This window comes from Palaemon carinicauda, chromosome 11 (genome assembly GCF_036898095.1).
Source record: "Palaemon carinicauda isolate YSFRI2023 chromosome 11, ASM3689809v2, whole genome shotgun sequence".
Lineage (NCBI taxonomy): Eukaryota > Metazoa > Arthropoda > Malacostraca > Decapoda > Palaemonidae > Palaemon > Palaemon carinicauda.
In genome coordinates, this window is record NC_090735.1 from 107,832,875 (window position 1) to 107,852,874 (window position 20,000).

The window sequence follows — 20,000 nt, forward strand, 5'->3', positions numbered from 1 at the left end:
TAAATATACCTATAAAATGTACTAGCATTATACGTATTACATAAAAAATGAACTCTTGCCCTCATGAAATAAAAGATCCACCACAGTTTATGCATATTGCCTACCCTTCTTGAGAGAGAGAGAGAGAGAGAGAGAGAGAGAGAGAGAGAGAGAGCGCTCATGCCCCTCTTTCATGACCCCAACGAGGGTCAAGGCCATCCAGTGAGTGACATGATTTTGCATATTCAGTAGCACACGGGTACAATACTACATACCAGGATGGGATTAGGAATTCTCGTGGAATAATGTCTTCCTCATTTCTTAACAAAGGAACGCATACAAGAATACAAACAAAACAATAGAAGCTCTGTCAAGGAAAACAAATTAAGAATTCTTTGAGGACCAATTCTAACTGTAACATTGCTCAAACAATGAGAAAGGAACACGCAAAGAACAATACAATTACCAAACCAGATGTCTTCATTCCTCTTCTCTGGTTTTTTGGTGAAAGAGGAATTTCCATGTAAGAAAAGAAAGAAGAGAACTAGCATTAGAGGTAAGAGCAGGAATATGATGAGAGAAGACAGAATGGGAAACCTAACTAGCATTTCTTGAGGTGCAGCACGTACAAAAAGTGGGTTGATTATATCAAGAAAGGCTTCCTGGTTCCCCATCAGTTATCAATGAATGTCCTCGCAATCCAGTAACGCAAATATATCTGGAAATATAGTGAACTTGGATTCAGGAAAATATAAAATGCAAATTCCGGATAGGTCATGGAAAATTTTCCGCGAAATTCAAGGATTGAAATCAGAATTATTTTTTTAATTAAACCTTTATACTTTCAAATAGCAACATAAACTTTGCAACAAAATATTTTTACAATCAAACTTGTCTATTCTCCATGGCGGAATATGTCTGATATTTGAAAGTTGCACAGACAAGGTATATAAACTTACGACCCGACCTTAAGCCTCCTAAAATAGCTCTTGTTAGCAGTCAATATACAGTACTAAAGATAAACAGATATGATATATGCGTGCCAAAGTTGTCAAACTCCTCGTATGCGTGTTCAATTTAATATTACTGTATACAATATGAGAGAGAAAGAAAGGTATTGCTTATGTTAATAAGTAAAATGTGTCAAGGAAAGAGAGGACAAGAAAAAATTATAAAAACAGAAATCTGAATTAAAACGAAATCCAAAGTTGCTTACCTTGCCCTGTGAGGTCCAACGATATGATCATGGGAGGACGAAGCCGTCAGAGCTGGGTCAGGTAAATCGCCGGTGGATACACCCAGGGGCTTGTTGCATTCCCCTGTGGGGCACAAGACGAACAACATTCAGGTTATTAAAATTGATGGCTAATGATTATACCAATCACATATTTGGTAATTGATAAATCATGGAATATTCTTCTTTATAATACAAACATGAATAAAAAATTAAAACTACATTACATCATAAAAATGCACATCTATGATATATATATATATATATATATACATACATATATATATATGTATATATATATATATATATATGCGATGCAAGTATGATTGCTATAAAGATGGGTATTTTAGGAAGATATACATAAAATAACCTAATACATGTAAGAATATTTGTAATAGGCAATAAAATAAACATGATATTTATTTACTGGTTATAAAGAATTCCTTGCAAAGATACAACCGAAATTCTACACTTTAACAGAAATTGACTGAAAACAGTTGAAATTCCTTTCCTTTCTCTAATACATACACACACGGACAAATAGACACACACATACACACACATCACACACACACACACACACACACACATATATATATATATATATATATATACGAACACGTATAGTAGACATGAATATCAGCATCGTCATCACCATTATCAGCCGTAACTAGTCCGTTGCAGCATATATATATATATATACACACACACACACACACACATATATATATATATATATATGTGTGTGTGTGTGTGTGTGTGTGTGTATTGTCATCCTCATCAGCCGTTACAAGTTCACTGCAGAACATAGGACTCAGACATGATATTTCTGAGCCAGTCAACACCAGCAAACTTTCTTAGTTGGTCAATCCATCGTCTTCTCTTCCTTCCCTGCCTCTTTTGCAATCTCTAAGAACCCATTCTGTTATTCTTAATGTCCATCTATTATATTTCGTTCTCATATGTCCTGCCTATGTCTTTTTCTTACATGTTAGAATATCATCTGCTTGAGTTTTCCCTGGTATCTATGTTGCTCTTTTTTTTTTTTGTCTCTTATTGTTATTTCCATCATTATTCTTTCCAAAGCTCTTTGAGTGGTAACTAGCTTATGTTCTAGGGCTTCTGTGAGGCTCTGAGTTTCTGATGCATAAGTTAATGCTAGTATGATCATTTTATTGAACACTTCTTTTTAGAGAGATTGGCATTTCAATTTTCATAATCTCATTTTGTTTATAAAAAGTTCTCCATTCCATGCTTATCCTTCTTTTAATTTCGGTTTCGTGTCTTGGGGAAACACTTACTATCTATCTAAGTACATATATTCATTAACGATCTCTTAAGGTTCGTCCATAAATCTTATTTGTTGTCTCTGTATTTTCATTGAACATTATGTTAGTTTTACTCATATTCATTTACATATATATATATATATATATATATACATATATATATATATATATATGTGTGTGTGTGCGTGTAGCCTATATATATATATATATATATAAATATATATATGGTTCTTAATCTTTCAGTCCCTATCATGACGTCAGTAATAATTTTCCATTTATAATCGATTTCTATCTTCAAGCAACACCAATTGCTGAAAGTCAATCAAACACTTATGAGAACTTTCACAGATGAGACCCACATAAGTTGGATAATAAATCCAAATTTCTCTAGTAATAAAAAATATTTGTATAATGAAAAAGGAACAACGTAGGCCTATTAATTTGAAAAAAAAAAAATAAGTGTCTTGTAAAATATAGTAAAAAAAAAATGTTAGTTCGAATCTACCAAGAAGAGAGTGCGCGACCTCTATAACAAAAATTATGAACAAGATTCAATCTAAAAGCAAATGAACAGACCATTTACCCCGAAGACCAGCAAATGAACTACAACGAAATTGAATAAACCGCTCAAACGATAAGCATTTTGACTTTCTCCGCTGCTAGTTCCAAGAGCAGACGCAATATTGGCGGCTCGCTCCACGGCGGCTTATATATCCTCCGATGGAAGTTAATTTCCATTTACATTGTTTGCATGGTGTTAAGTGGGCTTCGGGCTAATTAAAGCGCATCGCTCACTGCGTTCTCCTCACCGTGGTCCGAAAACGATGGCACCACAGCCCGCCCGAACGTTACTCTGTTTTCCAGATTATTCGAAGAAATCATTGGGTCTTCTAACACGGTCTTTATATGGATGTACAATAATGTTCGGTGCTCTTGAACACACACATACACACACGCACACACACACATATATATATATATATATATATATACATATATATATATATATATATATACACACACTACAGTCATGCTCAGTTATCCCTATCCCTCGGGTGGGGGTGTAGACATACCCTACTGAGATAGGGCGCGTGTGTATGCATATCTATCTAAATATTTAGCTGACCTTTTTTGACGGATCGTGTACACTATTATTTTGTATCTATATATATACATATATATATGTGTATATATATATATATATATATATACATGCTTTAGTGGTGTCATAGTGTTTCTTATAGGATGAAAAACAGTATAGTTCTCAAAGGACCAAAGGAAGCATGCACTAACGCAGTCTATAAATTTTCATGCCCTGGGGAGATGTTTAAATCTCACAGAAAAGACTATATTGGACATACTACCACAACAGTCCGAGGACGGATGCTGGCCCACAGAAATCAGGGGGCCAATAAACCAACACTATATTGATGTCTACGACTGGAAACCCCCCCTAAAAGAATCAATTGATGGAACCCAGGTTTTTCACAGGGAGAACTACTTCGGCAGACTTATAATAGCTGTAGCAGTAAGCATCGCCCTCCAGGCACAAGCTTTGAACATACAGCGGGAATTTAATTATACGCTCCCTTCAAGCAGAAAGCGACAAGGAGACACTATGCAGTGGTGCAGGTCCGTTCCTACGTCTAGTATATGCTTGCATGATTATGTATTTAATTATATAAACAACCATTGTGTCCGTGATTACATCTAGTACATACGTGCATATCAACGTACATAAATATGTACACAGGTATATAATTAACCATTGTCCTCTTCATAGTCTAAGGATCTCTGAATTTGAAAATATACACCATTTCATTTTTGATTATCAGAATTTTTAATTTCTTTAGAATATAATCTCAACATTAAGCTTGGCCGATTAGTGACAGAATTTGGAAGGGTATGTGAGAGAAGGAAGTTGAGAGTTGATGTGAGTAAGAGTAAGGTTATGAGATCTACGAGAAGGGAAGGTGGTGCAAGATTGAATATCATGTTGAATGGAGAGTTACTTGAAGAAGTAGATCGGTTTAAGTACTTAGGGTCTGTTGTTGCAGCAAATGATGGAGTGGAAGCAAATATACGTCAGAGAGTGAATGAAGGATACAAAGTGTTAGGGGCAGTGAAGGGAGTGGTAAAGAATAGAGGGTGAGGCATGAACGTAAAGCTAGTTCTGTATGAGGAAGTGATTGTACCAACTGTGATGTATAGATCGGAGTTGTGGGGGATGAAAGTGGCGGAGAGACAGAAATTGAATGTGTTTGAGATGAAGTGTCTGAGGAGTATGGCTGGTGTATCTCGAGTAGATAGGATTAAGAACGAAGTAGTGAGGGTGAGAACGGGTGTAAGGAATGATTTAGCAGCTAGATTGGATATGAATGTGTTGAGGCGGTTTGGCCATGTTGAGAGAAGGAAAAATGGCTGTCAGCTAAAGAAGGTGATGAATGCAAGAGTTGATGGGAGAAGTACAAGAGGAAGGACTAGGTTTGTGAGGATGGATGGAGTGAAGAAAGCTCTCGGTGATAGGAGGACAGATGTGAGAGAGGCAAGAGAGCGCTGAATGGCTAGCGATTGTGACGCAGTTCCGGTAGGCTCTGCTGCTTCCTCCGGTTGCCTTGCATGACCGCGGAGGTAGCAACAGTAGGGGATTCAGCTTATGAAGCTTCATCTGTGGTGGATAACGGGGAGGGTGGGCTGTGGCACCCTAGCAGTACCAATCGAACTCGGTTGAGTCCCTCGTCAGGCTGGGAGTAGCAAAGAGAAGAAAGGTCCCCTTATTTTCATTTGTTTGATGTCGACTACTCACCAAAATTGGGGGAAGTGCCTTGGTACATAGAATGATTAATCATGATATTTGCAGAAGCTCAATGTATAAAAGGATTCGTAAACTTATGAAAACCAGTAATCATTTGATACACGCATAGTTTTGTCGAAACGGTGCAGTAGTGAATAAGATGTGAAGAAAAGAAATAATCATCGTCTGAAAGCTTGAAGATGCTAAGAAAATATGAGGGTTCCTGGGAGACACACACTGACGCCTTTATGGCTATCGCCTTCAATGAAAATTATATATGTGTGTGTGTCTGTGAGTGTGAGAGTGTGTATCCGTGTGTGCCTAAACATTCAAAACCGATATAAACAACTATGCACATAAACACAGACATACTGACACACGGGCTAACGGATGAACACATAAAATCTGATTAACATACATATAAAAATATACTCGAATAAGCGTAGACTGATATGAAAAAATCAGCGAGATCTCACGTCTACATTTATTTAAACGCGAAATAAAATAACGCACACAAACTCATAAGAAAAACAAGTAAACATAATAAAATAAGCCAATACGCACAATTCTTTACCCAGGCGACTGCAAGCATACAGCCCAATCACACAAACAGGCATAAATACAAACACACGCTTTCATACATTCATACAAAAACAAAATCCTCGGAATGGAAAGGAAGCACTAAAAGCCATCCTACGTCTAATTCTCAACATCTGTTTCCTGAAAAAGATGTTATAACATCACTGACGATATTAAAACGCAGGACATTATTCACATTAGCATTACAAATTCGTCTCCCTTCTTGAATATACAATGGTAACAGAAAGTCATTTTCTCTTTCGTTGTTTTTTTCTTACTTTTCACCTCACGATAAGCTAATATGATGATGGTTCCGGGTGATTTCTGTATTGATCAAATTTCTAAATTTGACTGGCATCTCAGAATGAATTATAAACGAAATGGCACACTAAACAAGATAAACAATATTCACCCACCTATTTTGATGCGTAGGTAGATTTAATTTCCATTATGACTATTTAAATGGCGATTCCATTTGTTTATTTGCATTTCATTAAAACTGTTAATTCCAAAGGATTATATTTATTTAGGTTAGGATTTTCCCAACCTCGATTTTTTAAAGAAAACATTTCTCATAATTCTTATAACTTGATTATTCACGTTCATATTAGACAAATTTCATAAAAGACAAATCTAATAAAGACTATTCTATTTTTGCAACACCCAAAACTACATTAAAAGTTAACAGCGTCTGTAAGCAAGTCAGGCAAACGGTCAAGTAATTATTACGCTAATTGGTAAAATGTAAACAACTTAAATGGAAAACAGAATATCCTCCAGTAAAGCTGCATACCGGGTCACATCTAGATTTACCTTTCTAATTTCTGATAAAAAATCAGTCATCAAAAACTAAAAAAATCATAAGTGTCAAATTTAAATTCGAACTCCTAACATGTATTAAATATACTCTCTTGGGGGTGCATGTATGATGCAGCTATGCTCATAACTCCCCCGTAGGGGGGAGGGGACTAACCCATCAGGTAAATAGGTAAGGCCACGTCATGTTGGTTAGGTTAGGTACTCCTTCAAAACCCAACCTCCCTCTTAATAATATCCATCTTTTACTCCTTTGGAATTCTCCTCTTTCCAGATTCATTCTCCTACGGGCTGTCCAACGACAAGAGCCCGTGTCATGCTACAGGCATGGCAATCTATTGGAATGGAATGGAGGTTAGGTGGGGAAGTTGAGGTCAGTTGGTGTTTTATGCAGGCGAGAAATCCTGCTGTCATTATACAAAAGCTCGCTCTAGTGACGTCATCCTAACGGTGATTTGATTAACAGAATTCGACCACATGATCAAACGCTGAGGATCAAATGGGTAACCATCCAATTTGCATTTGGAAGCAGAGGTTTGTTTAAATAAGGAAAATACTCTACAATTGTAAGGGGACGCATTAGTTATGAGAGATTGGGCAACAAGATAGAAGGAAATAGCCTAAACAGTAGATGCAGCTACTGTCGGTGCTGAAGGGACACAACAAATATCATTTATAAATGCCAACAGTGCACCGTGTAGGGAGAACTCATAGCACTGCTCCTTTGCGAAGTCCTCCTTTGGCGAGACTTCTAGTTTAGTGGAAAATGACAATCATGAGGTCTCATTTTTTCTGTTTTTTTTTTTTTTTTTTTTTTTTTATTACGTATTGGATTTATGGGTGGAGTTATGAATTAGAGCTATATAGCTCGGCGCTGGGGCCTGTAAGGCTATTTAGCGACCCTAGAGCAGCTGAGGAAACCCGTGCAATTATACCATGAAGCAGAGGTTAGAAGAGGATTGACAGCAAGAAGAAAGAAATTAAAGATGTAAAGGTGAAGGATTTTACCCAAATACAGCTAAGATCGACGGAACACTGCAAAGAACGTTTACTAATGCTTGGTACTACAACCGCCTCCACTCACACATACACACACACACACACACACACGCAGATAGTATTACATATTTCATTATGATCTACGTTAACATATGCCAAAGTATTAACTGCTGATAAACGACAATGATAGATAATTCAAACAATATGACTATCATAGCCCAACCAGCTTCAATATTTTAAATTCTTTTAACTATATAGTCAAGATTTGCTCAGGATTATGACTGAATTTCGGGGAAACCGTTTTACGGAAACATTCTTGTTAGAACAAGGACGGTGGAAAATGTATTATTTAAAGGCTTCTCTAATAATTACTATGCAAATCATCTTTACCGGAAAAAACTCATTTTAAAAGTTGAAAAAGCCTAATGCAATTATTTTAGTATAAATAGAACCGTTTTTAATTTGATATAAGAAAGGTTTTTGATTATAAAAAAATTTATAAAAAAAACTGACTTTCTATACAACGGATGACGGAATCAATACAAAATAATCACCAACGGTTGTCATGAGGATTCACGTATCGCTCTGTATACAATCGTATCGCTAGTTATATAAGCACATTAAAAATATGAAATTAAAAAGTCTTAAAACAGCTGCCTTTTTCTCCGCAGGCACAAGAGTAGGCTACTTCCTAATGACGTCAATGCCGAGGTGAACGCAATAAACTATTCACTTTATTTCCCTCCGTTGTTCATAATATTTCAAAACCAATCTCTGACATCTTTCAGAAGGCTTTCACGTCTATTCACTATTCAATGCGAGTAAATCATCATTTGAAACTAGTTTTAATTCCAGTTTAATTTTTTTTTTTCAATTTCAACTAGTCTTAGGTTGAACACTTCTGCAGATCTAGCATACGGTTTTAAGATTGAATTCAATTCTTTCCTTATTCAACCACCGAGATATGGTGGGATGAACAGTGTTTAAAGGGCGTTGATTAATGACAGAGGCTAGGGAATGTAACGTTGCCCTAGCAAGCAGGACAATATCCTAGAAACTGACCACACACACACACACACACACATATATATATATATATATATATATACATAATATGATCAGCGCCCAAAGCAGCTCTCCACTCAAGCTAGGACCAGGGTGAGCCAGACAATGGCTGCTGATGACTAAGTAGGTAGATCTACAGGCTCCCGCCATACTCCCTATCCTTAGCTAACAAGGATAGTGAAGTCGCAGACATTACAAGAAACTATCAAGTTTGAGCGGGACACGCACCCCAGTTTGGCAAGAGCAAGACCGGGACGCTTCCAATTGGCCACCACAGCCCTGTGTTAAATACAACAGCACAACAAAAACTGAAGAAAATGTAAAGGTTTTAAAAACAATCTATATGAAATTAGACAGTAGAACAATTAGTATAACAATTTCAGTTTACTTTCCAAAATTATTATTTGCTTAAACGATCGCTGATAATCTATTTTCATTTTTGATACTGTTACGAATACTAAACTCAATTCTAAACCTTTAATTCTAAATCTTTTATTAATTTTGAAGGGCTTCATATTCATCTAACAAATATCCTGTGACGTAATTACTATCACGGAGAGACAAAAAAATCTGAAAGTATATATCGTGAAAATATATCCCAAACAAATTTACCCCTCCTAAATATATCCACACTATCCCAGACATACATATTACACGCACATAAATAATACCAGAAGCATTCGGCAGAACAATGAGAGACCAAAAATAATTTCGTCAGTTGGTAGCGGAAGAGAGTGGAAGTGGGGACGGGATAGCGCTTGTAGTCAGGACGACTCTGGGGATACATGCAAATGTACAGACGTGTTAGTTCGAGGATCGTATGGGGATGGTTGAACAGGACACGAGAAAAAGCTGTAACAGTGAGTGTTTGTTAGTCCAGAAGGAAAACTGAATGAAAAATGAAACACGGTGATTTTTAGGGGAGTCTGAATCCCTGATTAGACGCGTTTGTATGGTCTGAGAGAGTGGATCCACAAGGTGATAAATGCAAAAGGAATGTCATTATTTAGTGTGATGAGAGACATTAAAGGTGGGCATTTTATCAGAAGTGTAAGGAAGTTGACAAAAACATTGACAGAAAGTCTCGTGGAATTGGACATGGTAGAGGGCGTGCAAGTCAAACGTTTGTTTTGGGAACTAGGATATGTGAGAGGGTTGATACAAATGGCGAAAAAATTATACATTAATGGAGTCGGAAAAATCTTTTGACAGATTCGTAAGGAGGCAACGGGGAACGGATGCAGGAGATATGGTACTGAGGATTGTTTGACGAGGGCGATTTTTTGTTGTGAAGGAAGCAAAACGTGCGTTCATATATGTTGAAATGAGAGTGACTATACTATGGTGTGAAAGTTAGGTTGGAACAATAATTTTTTCATCTGTTAATTATAAGATTAATTGTACGCACTAATATTGACAGTCATAGAAGGGATATTGCATGTGGGTGAAAGTTACGGTCCAAAGCCCGGTTATGAATGCGGTGAGGACTGGCTGAGGTTTGCAAATATTAGAGCACTGATGAAGAGACACCGCATAACCATCAAATCACTTGAAAATAGAGAAGAGGAAAAAATTACGATTGATGTGAGAAGTCGTAATATATATAGAAGCGCATGAAAGGAGGAAAATTTAAATGAATGGTTCATAAAGGTATTTGGAAATCAGATGGAGAAGGGACTAGTCATAAAACGTATAAAGTTGAGATTTTATTCAAGTTAAAAAATGTAGAAATGTATGCTTCTAATGAGCATCTATTCTATCTTATGGGGGAGCATCCCCGGTTGAAAATCCATTCCTGTTAATGGATATGGTTTACTTCTAATCTTTTTATGTCACACACAAATATATATATATATATATATATATGCATATATATATATATATATATATACACATATATATACATATATATATATTTGTATATATATATATATATATATATAAATATATACATATATATATATGTATATATATATATATATATATACATATATATATGTATATATATATATATATATATATACAGTATATATATATGTGTGTGTGTAATAATTTACCACATTTACTAGTGATTTTCATTTATTCGTATGGGGAATTACCTTTAAGATAATAGCTTCTGGTCGACCAATGATTCGTACCCTGACCAAATCGAAACTGAGGTTAAGGTGACTCTGTCTTTGGTAAAGACGTAATAAAGACGGAGTCACTGTAACCTCAAGTTTAATTTGGTCAGGGTTCGAATCCTTGGCCGACCAGAAAATATTATCTTGAAATTTAATTCCTCCATGGGTCTCTGATCCCGAGGCAGAGCGAATTCTATATCATTAGGTATTTATGGTTTATATCAATGTACACACACACATACACACAGGATATATATATATATATATATATACATATATGTATATATATATATACATATATATATACATATATATATATATATATATACACATATACATATATATATATATATATACACACACATATATATATATATATATACATATATATATGACTCTTTCTTTATACACACACACACACACACATATATATATATATATATATACATATATAAATATATGTATATATATATATATATATATAAATACACTGAATATGCGAGTATGTGTAATACGCAACAGAAACCCGAATATAGTGATGCAATCAGCTAAGGTCACTAAAAAAAAACATTCATGTCGGGTATTTTCTCTTTGATAAAAATATTCATAATACATTTATTACCATTACGACCATTTTTCGACTACTATTAAAGTATATCATAAAATTCATTGGTATATATATATATATATATATATATTTATATATATATATATATATATATGGGGCACCCTTTTGAAATTGTATACAGCATGATGCTTAACGAAAGAAACATAACTCTGTGTTATTAGTGAATAATAAAACGTTCCCCAAGACCCTGAGTAAAGTGCACACACTCTTTCAAGTAATATTATATATCGCACGATAATTAGCGAACAAAGAACAATTCTCCCACGAAAAATAAAATCGACATAACGATGCAAATGGAAGAGCTTTTATCGCTAAGGGAGCGTCATCAATCAAGTGGGAACTCTGGAAGGATGAAAAAGTTAAAGGGAAAATTTGCCAAAGCATGCAATGTGTTTTACAAAATGTTTTCTTTGCAGAACGTAAAAAGTCTTAAACAAATCTTATTTATTTCCCTTTTTTGCTTTATTTCACAGCTGCATTAGTTACTTAACCATATCTGTTCCGCTAAAAATTATGGCAATATTCAAGTATTGGAACTGCACTGTTATCATGTTATAGGAAATATAATGTGCATCTTCACATTTCTTCAAGATTTTATGATAAACCGAGCTGTCGGGATTGCGTGGGTAAAAAATAAGTGTATGTAAATTATCACAATTATTATCGACTTTTTTCACATTGAAAATCAAATAATAATAATGGTTTTAATTTTTGAGAACTTGTTATCTAAACATATATTCAATGAAAATAAAGACGTAGAAGACTTAGGTTAAAATTTACCTTCTCTATGAATTGGATACAGTGAGCGTTATGATACATCGAATTTATTTCCTTGATATTCAGGCTGTTCTGAATTTCAGTCGACAAACACAAATGAGGAAAAGCAGCCACTTCATACAAATTGCACTTTCAGTTCTCAAATAATTACTCAGAAAAAAAATAATTTTAGGACTATCCATGTAATGATATTTATTTCCATTTTGACTAAATCAATTCTTTTACATCATAACTTCTCAACTCACATCTACTCAATCGTTTAAAATGTTTTTTAAATAGCAATATAAAACTTATTACAAAATGTATAAATTTATCGTTGGACAAACTAGACCAATCTAAGGCCATGTTTTTAAGGCATTGTTCTTTAATCAAACCGATATTCAGTCTTTTCACGATAATACTATTCCGCAAAAGGTAGATTTATTGAATTTAGGTTCAAGGCCATAAGGAACTCGGAAATGGACCTGTGCAAAGTTTCATATAGATAATTTTGCAGGTTTTTCCGACATAAATCAGTATTAATATTTTTTGCGTACTTATTATTATTATTATTATTATTATCATCATCTACAAATTTTTCATTCAATTAGCGTTATATGTTGGAAATCTACACCGCTGTTTGTACTGCTGTGTCATCTAAATTACGCTTACCACATCTGGTCTTACGCACAGTGGTTGCCGTAAAACTTGGGCTATGCTATATGACAGCCTTTTTCAATGGGGTCTTCAACATCTTTTGGGGTTGATTTCTATTACCACGTTTTCCTTTCTCTAATTTATATATACTCTAAGGGTTACTGGCGCTATTTGAGTGTCATTTACACATAAAAATTGTAACAACTTTGTCTATATACTACAAAAATATAATAATACCTATTTCCTAATATCGCAAGAGGGTCTGTCCCTCTCTTTCATTCTTCTCCTGTAACTTCTCTTTCTCCCTATTTCCTGAATCTTTCCCTTCCCGAGTACCTGCCTTTGAGCTATAAACTGGATTGTATCCAGGGGTACTCTTCCTCTCCCCGTATTCCCCACTTCCCTATTATTATTATTATTATTATTGTCTATATACTATACATTACATATCCATTCTTTTTCCACCTAGATGTGTCACTGAACAAATAGAATGATTTACATCTTTTTCCATAAAGAATTTCTCTTTACATTAGAACCCAATCTGAATTTCGATTTGTGTGTTTCATTGCTATATACTGTAAACACGCTAAAATCACAATGGCAGCAGAAGACAATACGGACAATAAATTTTTACCAACTGGCATGAAATTAATCAAATATTGCCGTATGGAATACCATTGTTAAAAATTACCTATACCATCGAGTAACATAAATCTACTTTGTATAGGTTAGTGGGTGAAATATAAAAATTCTATACATTTCGTATAGGTTTAACGATAAAAGTAGCGTGTGCAATTTAACAGACAGGTATACAAAGGGACCAGGTATACCATAATGAAAAAAAAGGACATCATTTTCACGTGGCGTAATAAACATTTCCGTTTATCATCACGGGTGGAAACAGCAGGACACCCGGAGCAAGACACAGGAATCGAACAAACGAAAATTACATAACTAAGAATTAGAAGCAAAGCAAATTCAATGTTGAAACAGAGAAAACTTTAGGCAAGCAAATTCCTACGATTTATTCAATATGGAATTGTTTTTCAAATTCAATAACATGAATTGGAGATTCATCGCGATATGGAATTCGAAAAAAGGCATTCATGCGACACCCACGTTACCCGGTAAGCTTGTGATAGGACCAAATGTGGCAAAAGAAAAAAAAATTAGAAAACTTAATTTGGTTATATTTATTTTTAAAGTTTTAAAGTTTCTAAAATTAATTAGGGCCTCTTTATGTCAACGTGAAATGTTTCAACTTAACAATTATCACAAGCATTAAAGCTTTTCAAGTTCCTTGAAGACTACAGTGTAAACACGGAAGCTTATCTTGTTTGCTTGAAGAATATATTTGCTTTCCGGAGATAGACAAAAATAAAATCATATCAAGATCTATTGTTTGTTCCAAATGTTAAAGGATTCCAACTTCATCATAAATTGCTTATTCTTCATTTAAAACATATTTTGAGTCGTTAGAACATATTATTCTATGTTATTGCATTGTCACTTCCAAGACTAATACGATTAGTAATAACCCAGACTTGAAATTTACTGATAAAAATTTAATATTTAAAGCTAAAACACTCATACATCAGACTAGTTCTTTTATCGACTGAAACTGGAAATAATGAGGAAATATCCCCGTCTTTAAGGAATAGGGGCGTTTTTTAATATCATCTTTAATTCAGTCACTGAATTAATATATAAAATGAAATTAAGGAGAGGGCTGAATTTTAATATGTATAGAATCTAAATATGAATATTCGTGATACCGCATATTTGAGATAATTATAATTTCATACTCTTTATTTCCATTAGAAATCAATGACTTCTGGAAATATTTGATTTTATATGCCCTGTTAATATTATTAAATTAAGGTTTAATCAATCATAAAATATCATAATACTCAATAGGTGAAGTAGTTTGCCCAATAACTATAATATAGGGATATAATTTTTCATGGTTTACAAATCAAATGTGGTGTGCATTGGCCGTAGAGTATTGACACATCTGAATCTCTTTAGAGTCACACCATATATTGCAGTAGACGCTTGGATTAAATTTCTTAATAATATTGAACAAATTCCCTTCAACGTCTAAAAATAAACCTGAATGAGTTTACTGATATCATGGGCATAATTTCTCTACGGTGCAAGAAAAGCAAAACAGACATATAGGAAATTTTAACACCATTATCAATGAAATGTTAGTTTTAACAACACCTTCATGACACTATTCATACAGAAAAGAAAACAAAGAATTCACTTACCAAGCCATAAGGCAGAAGAATGTCTCAGAAGGGCCACCACCAGAAACAGTAAAGACGGGGCACGTAGTTCCATCTTGCCCACCTGTTGCTCCAAGCAATGTTATGTCTGGAGGGGGGGGGGGGGGGCAGTAGGGAAAATGTGCTGGGTAGGTAACGTTTGGAAGATTGGGCACCAATCTCCCCTACGGCTGAAATAGAGTATTCTTCTCTCAGGAAAACGAGGGCACTTGTCAATCCAAAAGTTATCAAAGTTCAATATTATTCTCTTTGGAATTGAAAAAAAATAAGTCGGTATAACGAGAAATTAGTTTTTTTCACAAATTACCAGAGCAAAGGAATAAAACTTTTTCAGAGTTTTTTCTTTAACAGAAAATGTCAAAACAAAAAAATATATTTTTTTTTACAAGTTTTCTTTATTCACTTCTTGAATTGTCACTCGATATGCTATGTATAAATCATTTTTCTAAGTCCATTTACACATCTTTATGAGCCAAAATGTCTGAAACACTTAGTTTATAATTGGTAGACTATTTTTTCCTATCGCACTCTATTTTACAGAAGTTCCATTAACTTTTGTACGATAAACACTAAAGTTAATCTCGCCTTTGTAACATATCTCTACCGTCATCCACATGTTTTCATCACAAAACCTTCATACGGCCAATTAGCAAAAAATTCTACTTCATCAAAAAGTAAAATTCTGATATTGAAAATTTGCGAGGAAAGTTTTAAATGCTCAAGTAAAAAAAAATCCAGACGTCAGTTGTTCAAAACGCAATCAAACAACACAATCTTTGTTTAAGAAAAAATGTATAATATCAGCAGATGAAAATTCTAAAGGAGCAACGCCAATAAAACCACTATAATACGGGAGCAGCCAAGAGGCGACGTGTAGCGACTACCACAGTAGCCGCTCTTGGTGTGAGCCAGCAGAGACCGGGAGAGCGAGAACGACCAACGTCCGTAGACTCGGAGAGCCTGCGATCTAGTGCACTCTTCACGACGCACGAGGCTCCATGGACTTGGCCTTACCAAATGCCACAAGTCTCTCTCTCTCTCTCTCTCTCTCTCTCTCTCTCTCTCTCGGCGGTGTCTCTCTTCTTCAGTATTTCCCTCCGTTCATCTTCAGAGGCTCGCTCGCTACTTCTTTTTTCTTATGCCGTCTTAATCTGCAAATAAAAAGAAAAAACAGATTGTCACTGTCTGGAAACAGATAAGATTACTTAAAAACACATATAGTTCTAAGAACCATTTGATTTACTTACAAACTTCCGTGGTTTTCAGAGGTATATCCATTTTGATATGGACTTGGAACGCGCTAAAGCGTTGAAAAAAAATATCCTCTATTTTTTCTATCTTTCCTGTTTCTTTTTTATCTTTCTCTGCTCCTGCTGCAAACACAAGAGAATATAGCATGTGAGTGTGAATAAATGCATATTAATGTGTTTATGCAAATAAATGAAAACACATCTACATGTTATAAACCCTAAGGCAAATGATTTATCATGCAGTGGAGGAATTGAAACGACGCAATGTTTTCTGCCCGCAACATTAATGGCAAAGTTACCAGCTGGTAAACGTAAACAACGAAAATAAATAGCAATAAGAGGAAATCCCTGGTATTACAGCAAAAAGCTTTTTGGAACAATATGAGAGAAAAAAATCCCCACAATATCCCTAAATAGTAAATTCTAGGTGTAGAAAGCAAAGGAATAAAAATAAAAGACGGGATATAGATACTATGAATCCGACTAAGATTCAATACTGGTTAAAATCCCTGTGAATAAGATTAGCATAAAGATGGACTATAGGATTAGTAGCAGCACAAACCAATATTCATTCAGATACAAAAATAGAAATCTCTCTTCATTCTAAATGGAACCGATAATCTATTTTTATTTTCTAAAAGCAATACAATGGAAGTATTATCCTTCAAAGCCCCTTTCCTAGCACCGGCAATGATGCTGTAGACTCAAAGCCACCATATACCTGTCCAAAGGCAAATGCCCTGCCTCGATTACAGCAGCTATAAAAGCAATATACGCGTAAGCTAAACTATCCGTTTGCCAATCCCGGCTGCACATCCAAACTAAGCCGAGCCAATTAAGAGGACAGATCCCTTAAAACCCCGTAACGACTATTAGACGTAACACAGAGCTATAATGCTATAATCTGATAGCCAGGCGTTTTCTATCTCCTGTGCCATAACTCGCGGTCACTGAATGTCTTCCATACACAAAAATGACTAATATTGAGGGAGGAGATAATGCGACTAAACATGTAATCAACGAATACGACGAGGCTGAGGATATAATCTTGTACGTCCCTGAATTGTTTATGTCTCTATACTCCCCATTCCGATACACAAGGTTATCTAAAACCCTTGCAGGGGAAGAGAGCGAAAATACTGGGAAACTGGATGGCATAAGACTATGAGAGAAAAAGAATGTCAACAAACCTCGACAGTAAGAGAAATAAAAACAGAACTGGGAGGCGGGAAAACAAAACAGATGCAGGCAACGCTATGGAAATCAGAAAGGATTACGCGTTGAGCCTCAAGCATGATAAAAGACAGCATTTAGATCCCACACAAAAAGGCCGAAACGAGTCTGATATCAGAGCTATGTGATCGGCAGGACGGAAAAATCTCGATTGAGGAAGTTCTGCGCCAGCCTGCAGTCCTAAGCTCTGAAAAATTATACATGGTATAAATGACAGGTTTTGGCTTAGAGACTGTCCGGCGATGAAAAATCTGCGTCGCTACAAAGTTATTTCTAATGGAATACAAGCAAACTTTTATTTTTTTTGTGTTGAAGGAATAAATTCCATAAGTCGGATTATTTCTTACGACTTTACACACATAGGAAAGTATGTGATTTACTTTTATTTTCTTCTTATAACGTGTAGCAGTTTCTCTAGTTATTTATATATAAATCTATTTATTCATATGTTTATTAAATAAAACAGAGAGAGAGAGAGAGAGAGAGAGAGAGAGAGAGAGAGAGAGAGAGAGAGAGAGAACATATGAATTCGTATATGCACGAGGAAAGAATAAAGACAAGAAACCTAGTTCTAGATAAGACTCTCTTGGCCTTAATGGCAACAAGCCAAGAACTGGATCGTTGTTGATGCAGATGGAACGATGGACCGATGCCAAACTAGAATGATATTAGTTCCTTATGGCATGAGCTGACCCAATTGAAATCAAGATCCAAAATTACAATTTCTTTGATATACCATAATGACTTATTTATCTCGAAGTGACTTTCAAGTTCATATAAATAGTCAGAAAAGAAATTAGTACCGATTTTCATTTAAAGGGATGAGTTACTGACATGACACAAGAAAAATAAAGCTTACATTATAATAAAACCTTAACCAGGAGCAATTTGAAGCTGGCAGCACAGAAGATTTGTATTACTGTTTCAAATTAAAAAGAAAAGTATTTAGCAATAAAGTCATGCCTGGCATTTTGTAAATGAAAGGAGATAATCTACACTCGGTTTAGTTTTGAGGGTTATCCTAATACATAAACAGCAATATATATATATATATATATATATATATGCATATATATATACATATATATATGTATATATATATTTTCATATATATATACATATATACATATATATATACATATATATACATTTATATATATACACACACACACACACACACATATATATATATATATATATATATTCTGAGTGGAGTAGTTTAACGTGGTGAAAGGGTTTGTGCGTCGACATGATCAGCAAAGCTGTACTGATCAGGGCCCGAAAACTAGGTTGGTATGCTGTGAGCGATGAGAAGGAAATGTTCCACTATCACCAATCTGCAATGGCCAGAGCGGTGATAAAATGGCCCAACTCCACACGTGAATGAGGACATGTCTGAGACCTTTGTTATACAGTGGACTCAGAACGGTTGCATTTATTGTTGTTAAAATACACATTAATTCTGTTTCCCTTTGGATATCTGTCTAGTTCAGTTTGTATTTATACATTTATTTTTCATGTAACAGAAAAAGTCTTTGAGTAGTCAACTCTACTTTAGGAATAGCCGTCCCCAACCCCATGGATGTTCTTATTAGAATGATGGTATATAATCTTCCAGGTAATTGAACTTACCGTCCTGACCTTTCCTATATACCTAATTACCCATAGAGTTTAGTGGAATGAATCAGAAAAAAGGTCTCCAGCAACTTCACCCGTAAAGAGAAACTATAAGTTTGTACCTTCTGCTACCACTAATTCCAAAGATTACTTCACCAAACATTCAACTGGGATCCACAAGGAACAAGAAGAGTTGGAAAACCCAGACCTACATGGCTCAGAACTATGAAACGAGAAGTGAGAGATGATGAACGGAGAAGTATTGAATTAAAGGCTCAAGATAGAGATGACTGGCGTAGGAGATGATATATATATATATATATATATATGTATATATATATATATATATATATGTATATATATATATATGTGTGTATAATATATATATATATATATATATATACATATATAATGCTACTTCCCATCGATCGTGTTTCCTCATATTTTAGTCTGATTGTGTTTCCGAAATTCTTGGCTATTCAGTTTGTTTCTTGTTTTGGATAATTCTGCTAATTCTATTTCACCTATATTGAATTTTTCATCTATTTTATAATTTTTCTTTATTAAGGTTTGGTGTTTTCTGATAATATTCCATAACCTTGTTGTGTGTATGTATATATATATATATATATATATACAGTGTATATATACATATATATATGTATATATATAAATATAAATATATATATA

The 20,000-nt window shown here is 34.7% G+C and overlaps 1 protein-coding gene across 1 annotated transcript in view; it reads right to left on the bottom strand.

Annotated features, from left to right (window-relative positions):
* The window catches only part of LOC137650115 (discoidin domain-containing receptor tyrosine kinase B-like), a 436,271-nt gene extending 419,925 nt beyond the window's left edge, over window positions 1-16,346 (bottom strand). Inside the window, 2 exon segments of the mRNA XM_068383246.1 lie at window positions 1,196-1,298; window positions 15,193-16,346. Coding sequence (XP_068239347.1) covers window positions 1,196-1,298; window positions 15,193-15,265 — 176 coding nt within the window. The 5' untranslated portion in view covers window positions 15,266-16,346.
* Window positions 16,347-20,000: the final 3,654 nt, after the last annotated feature.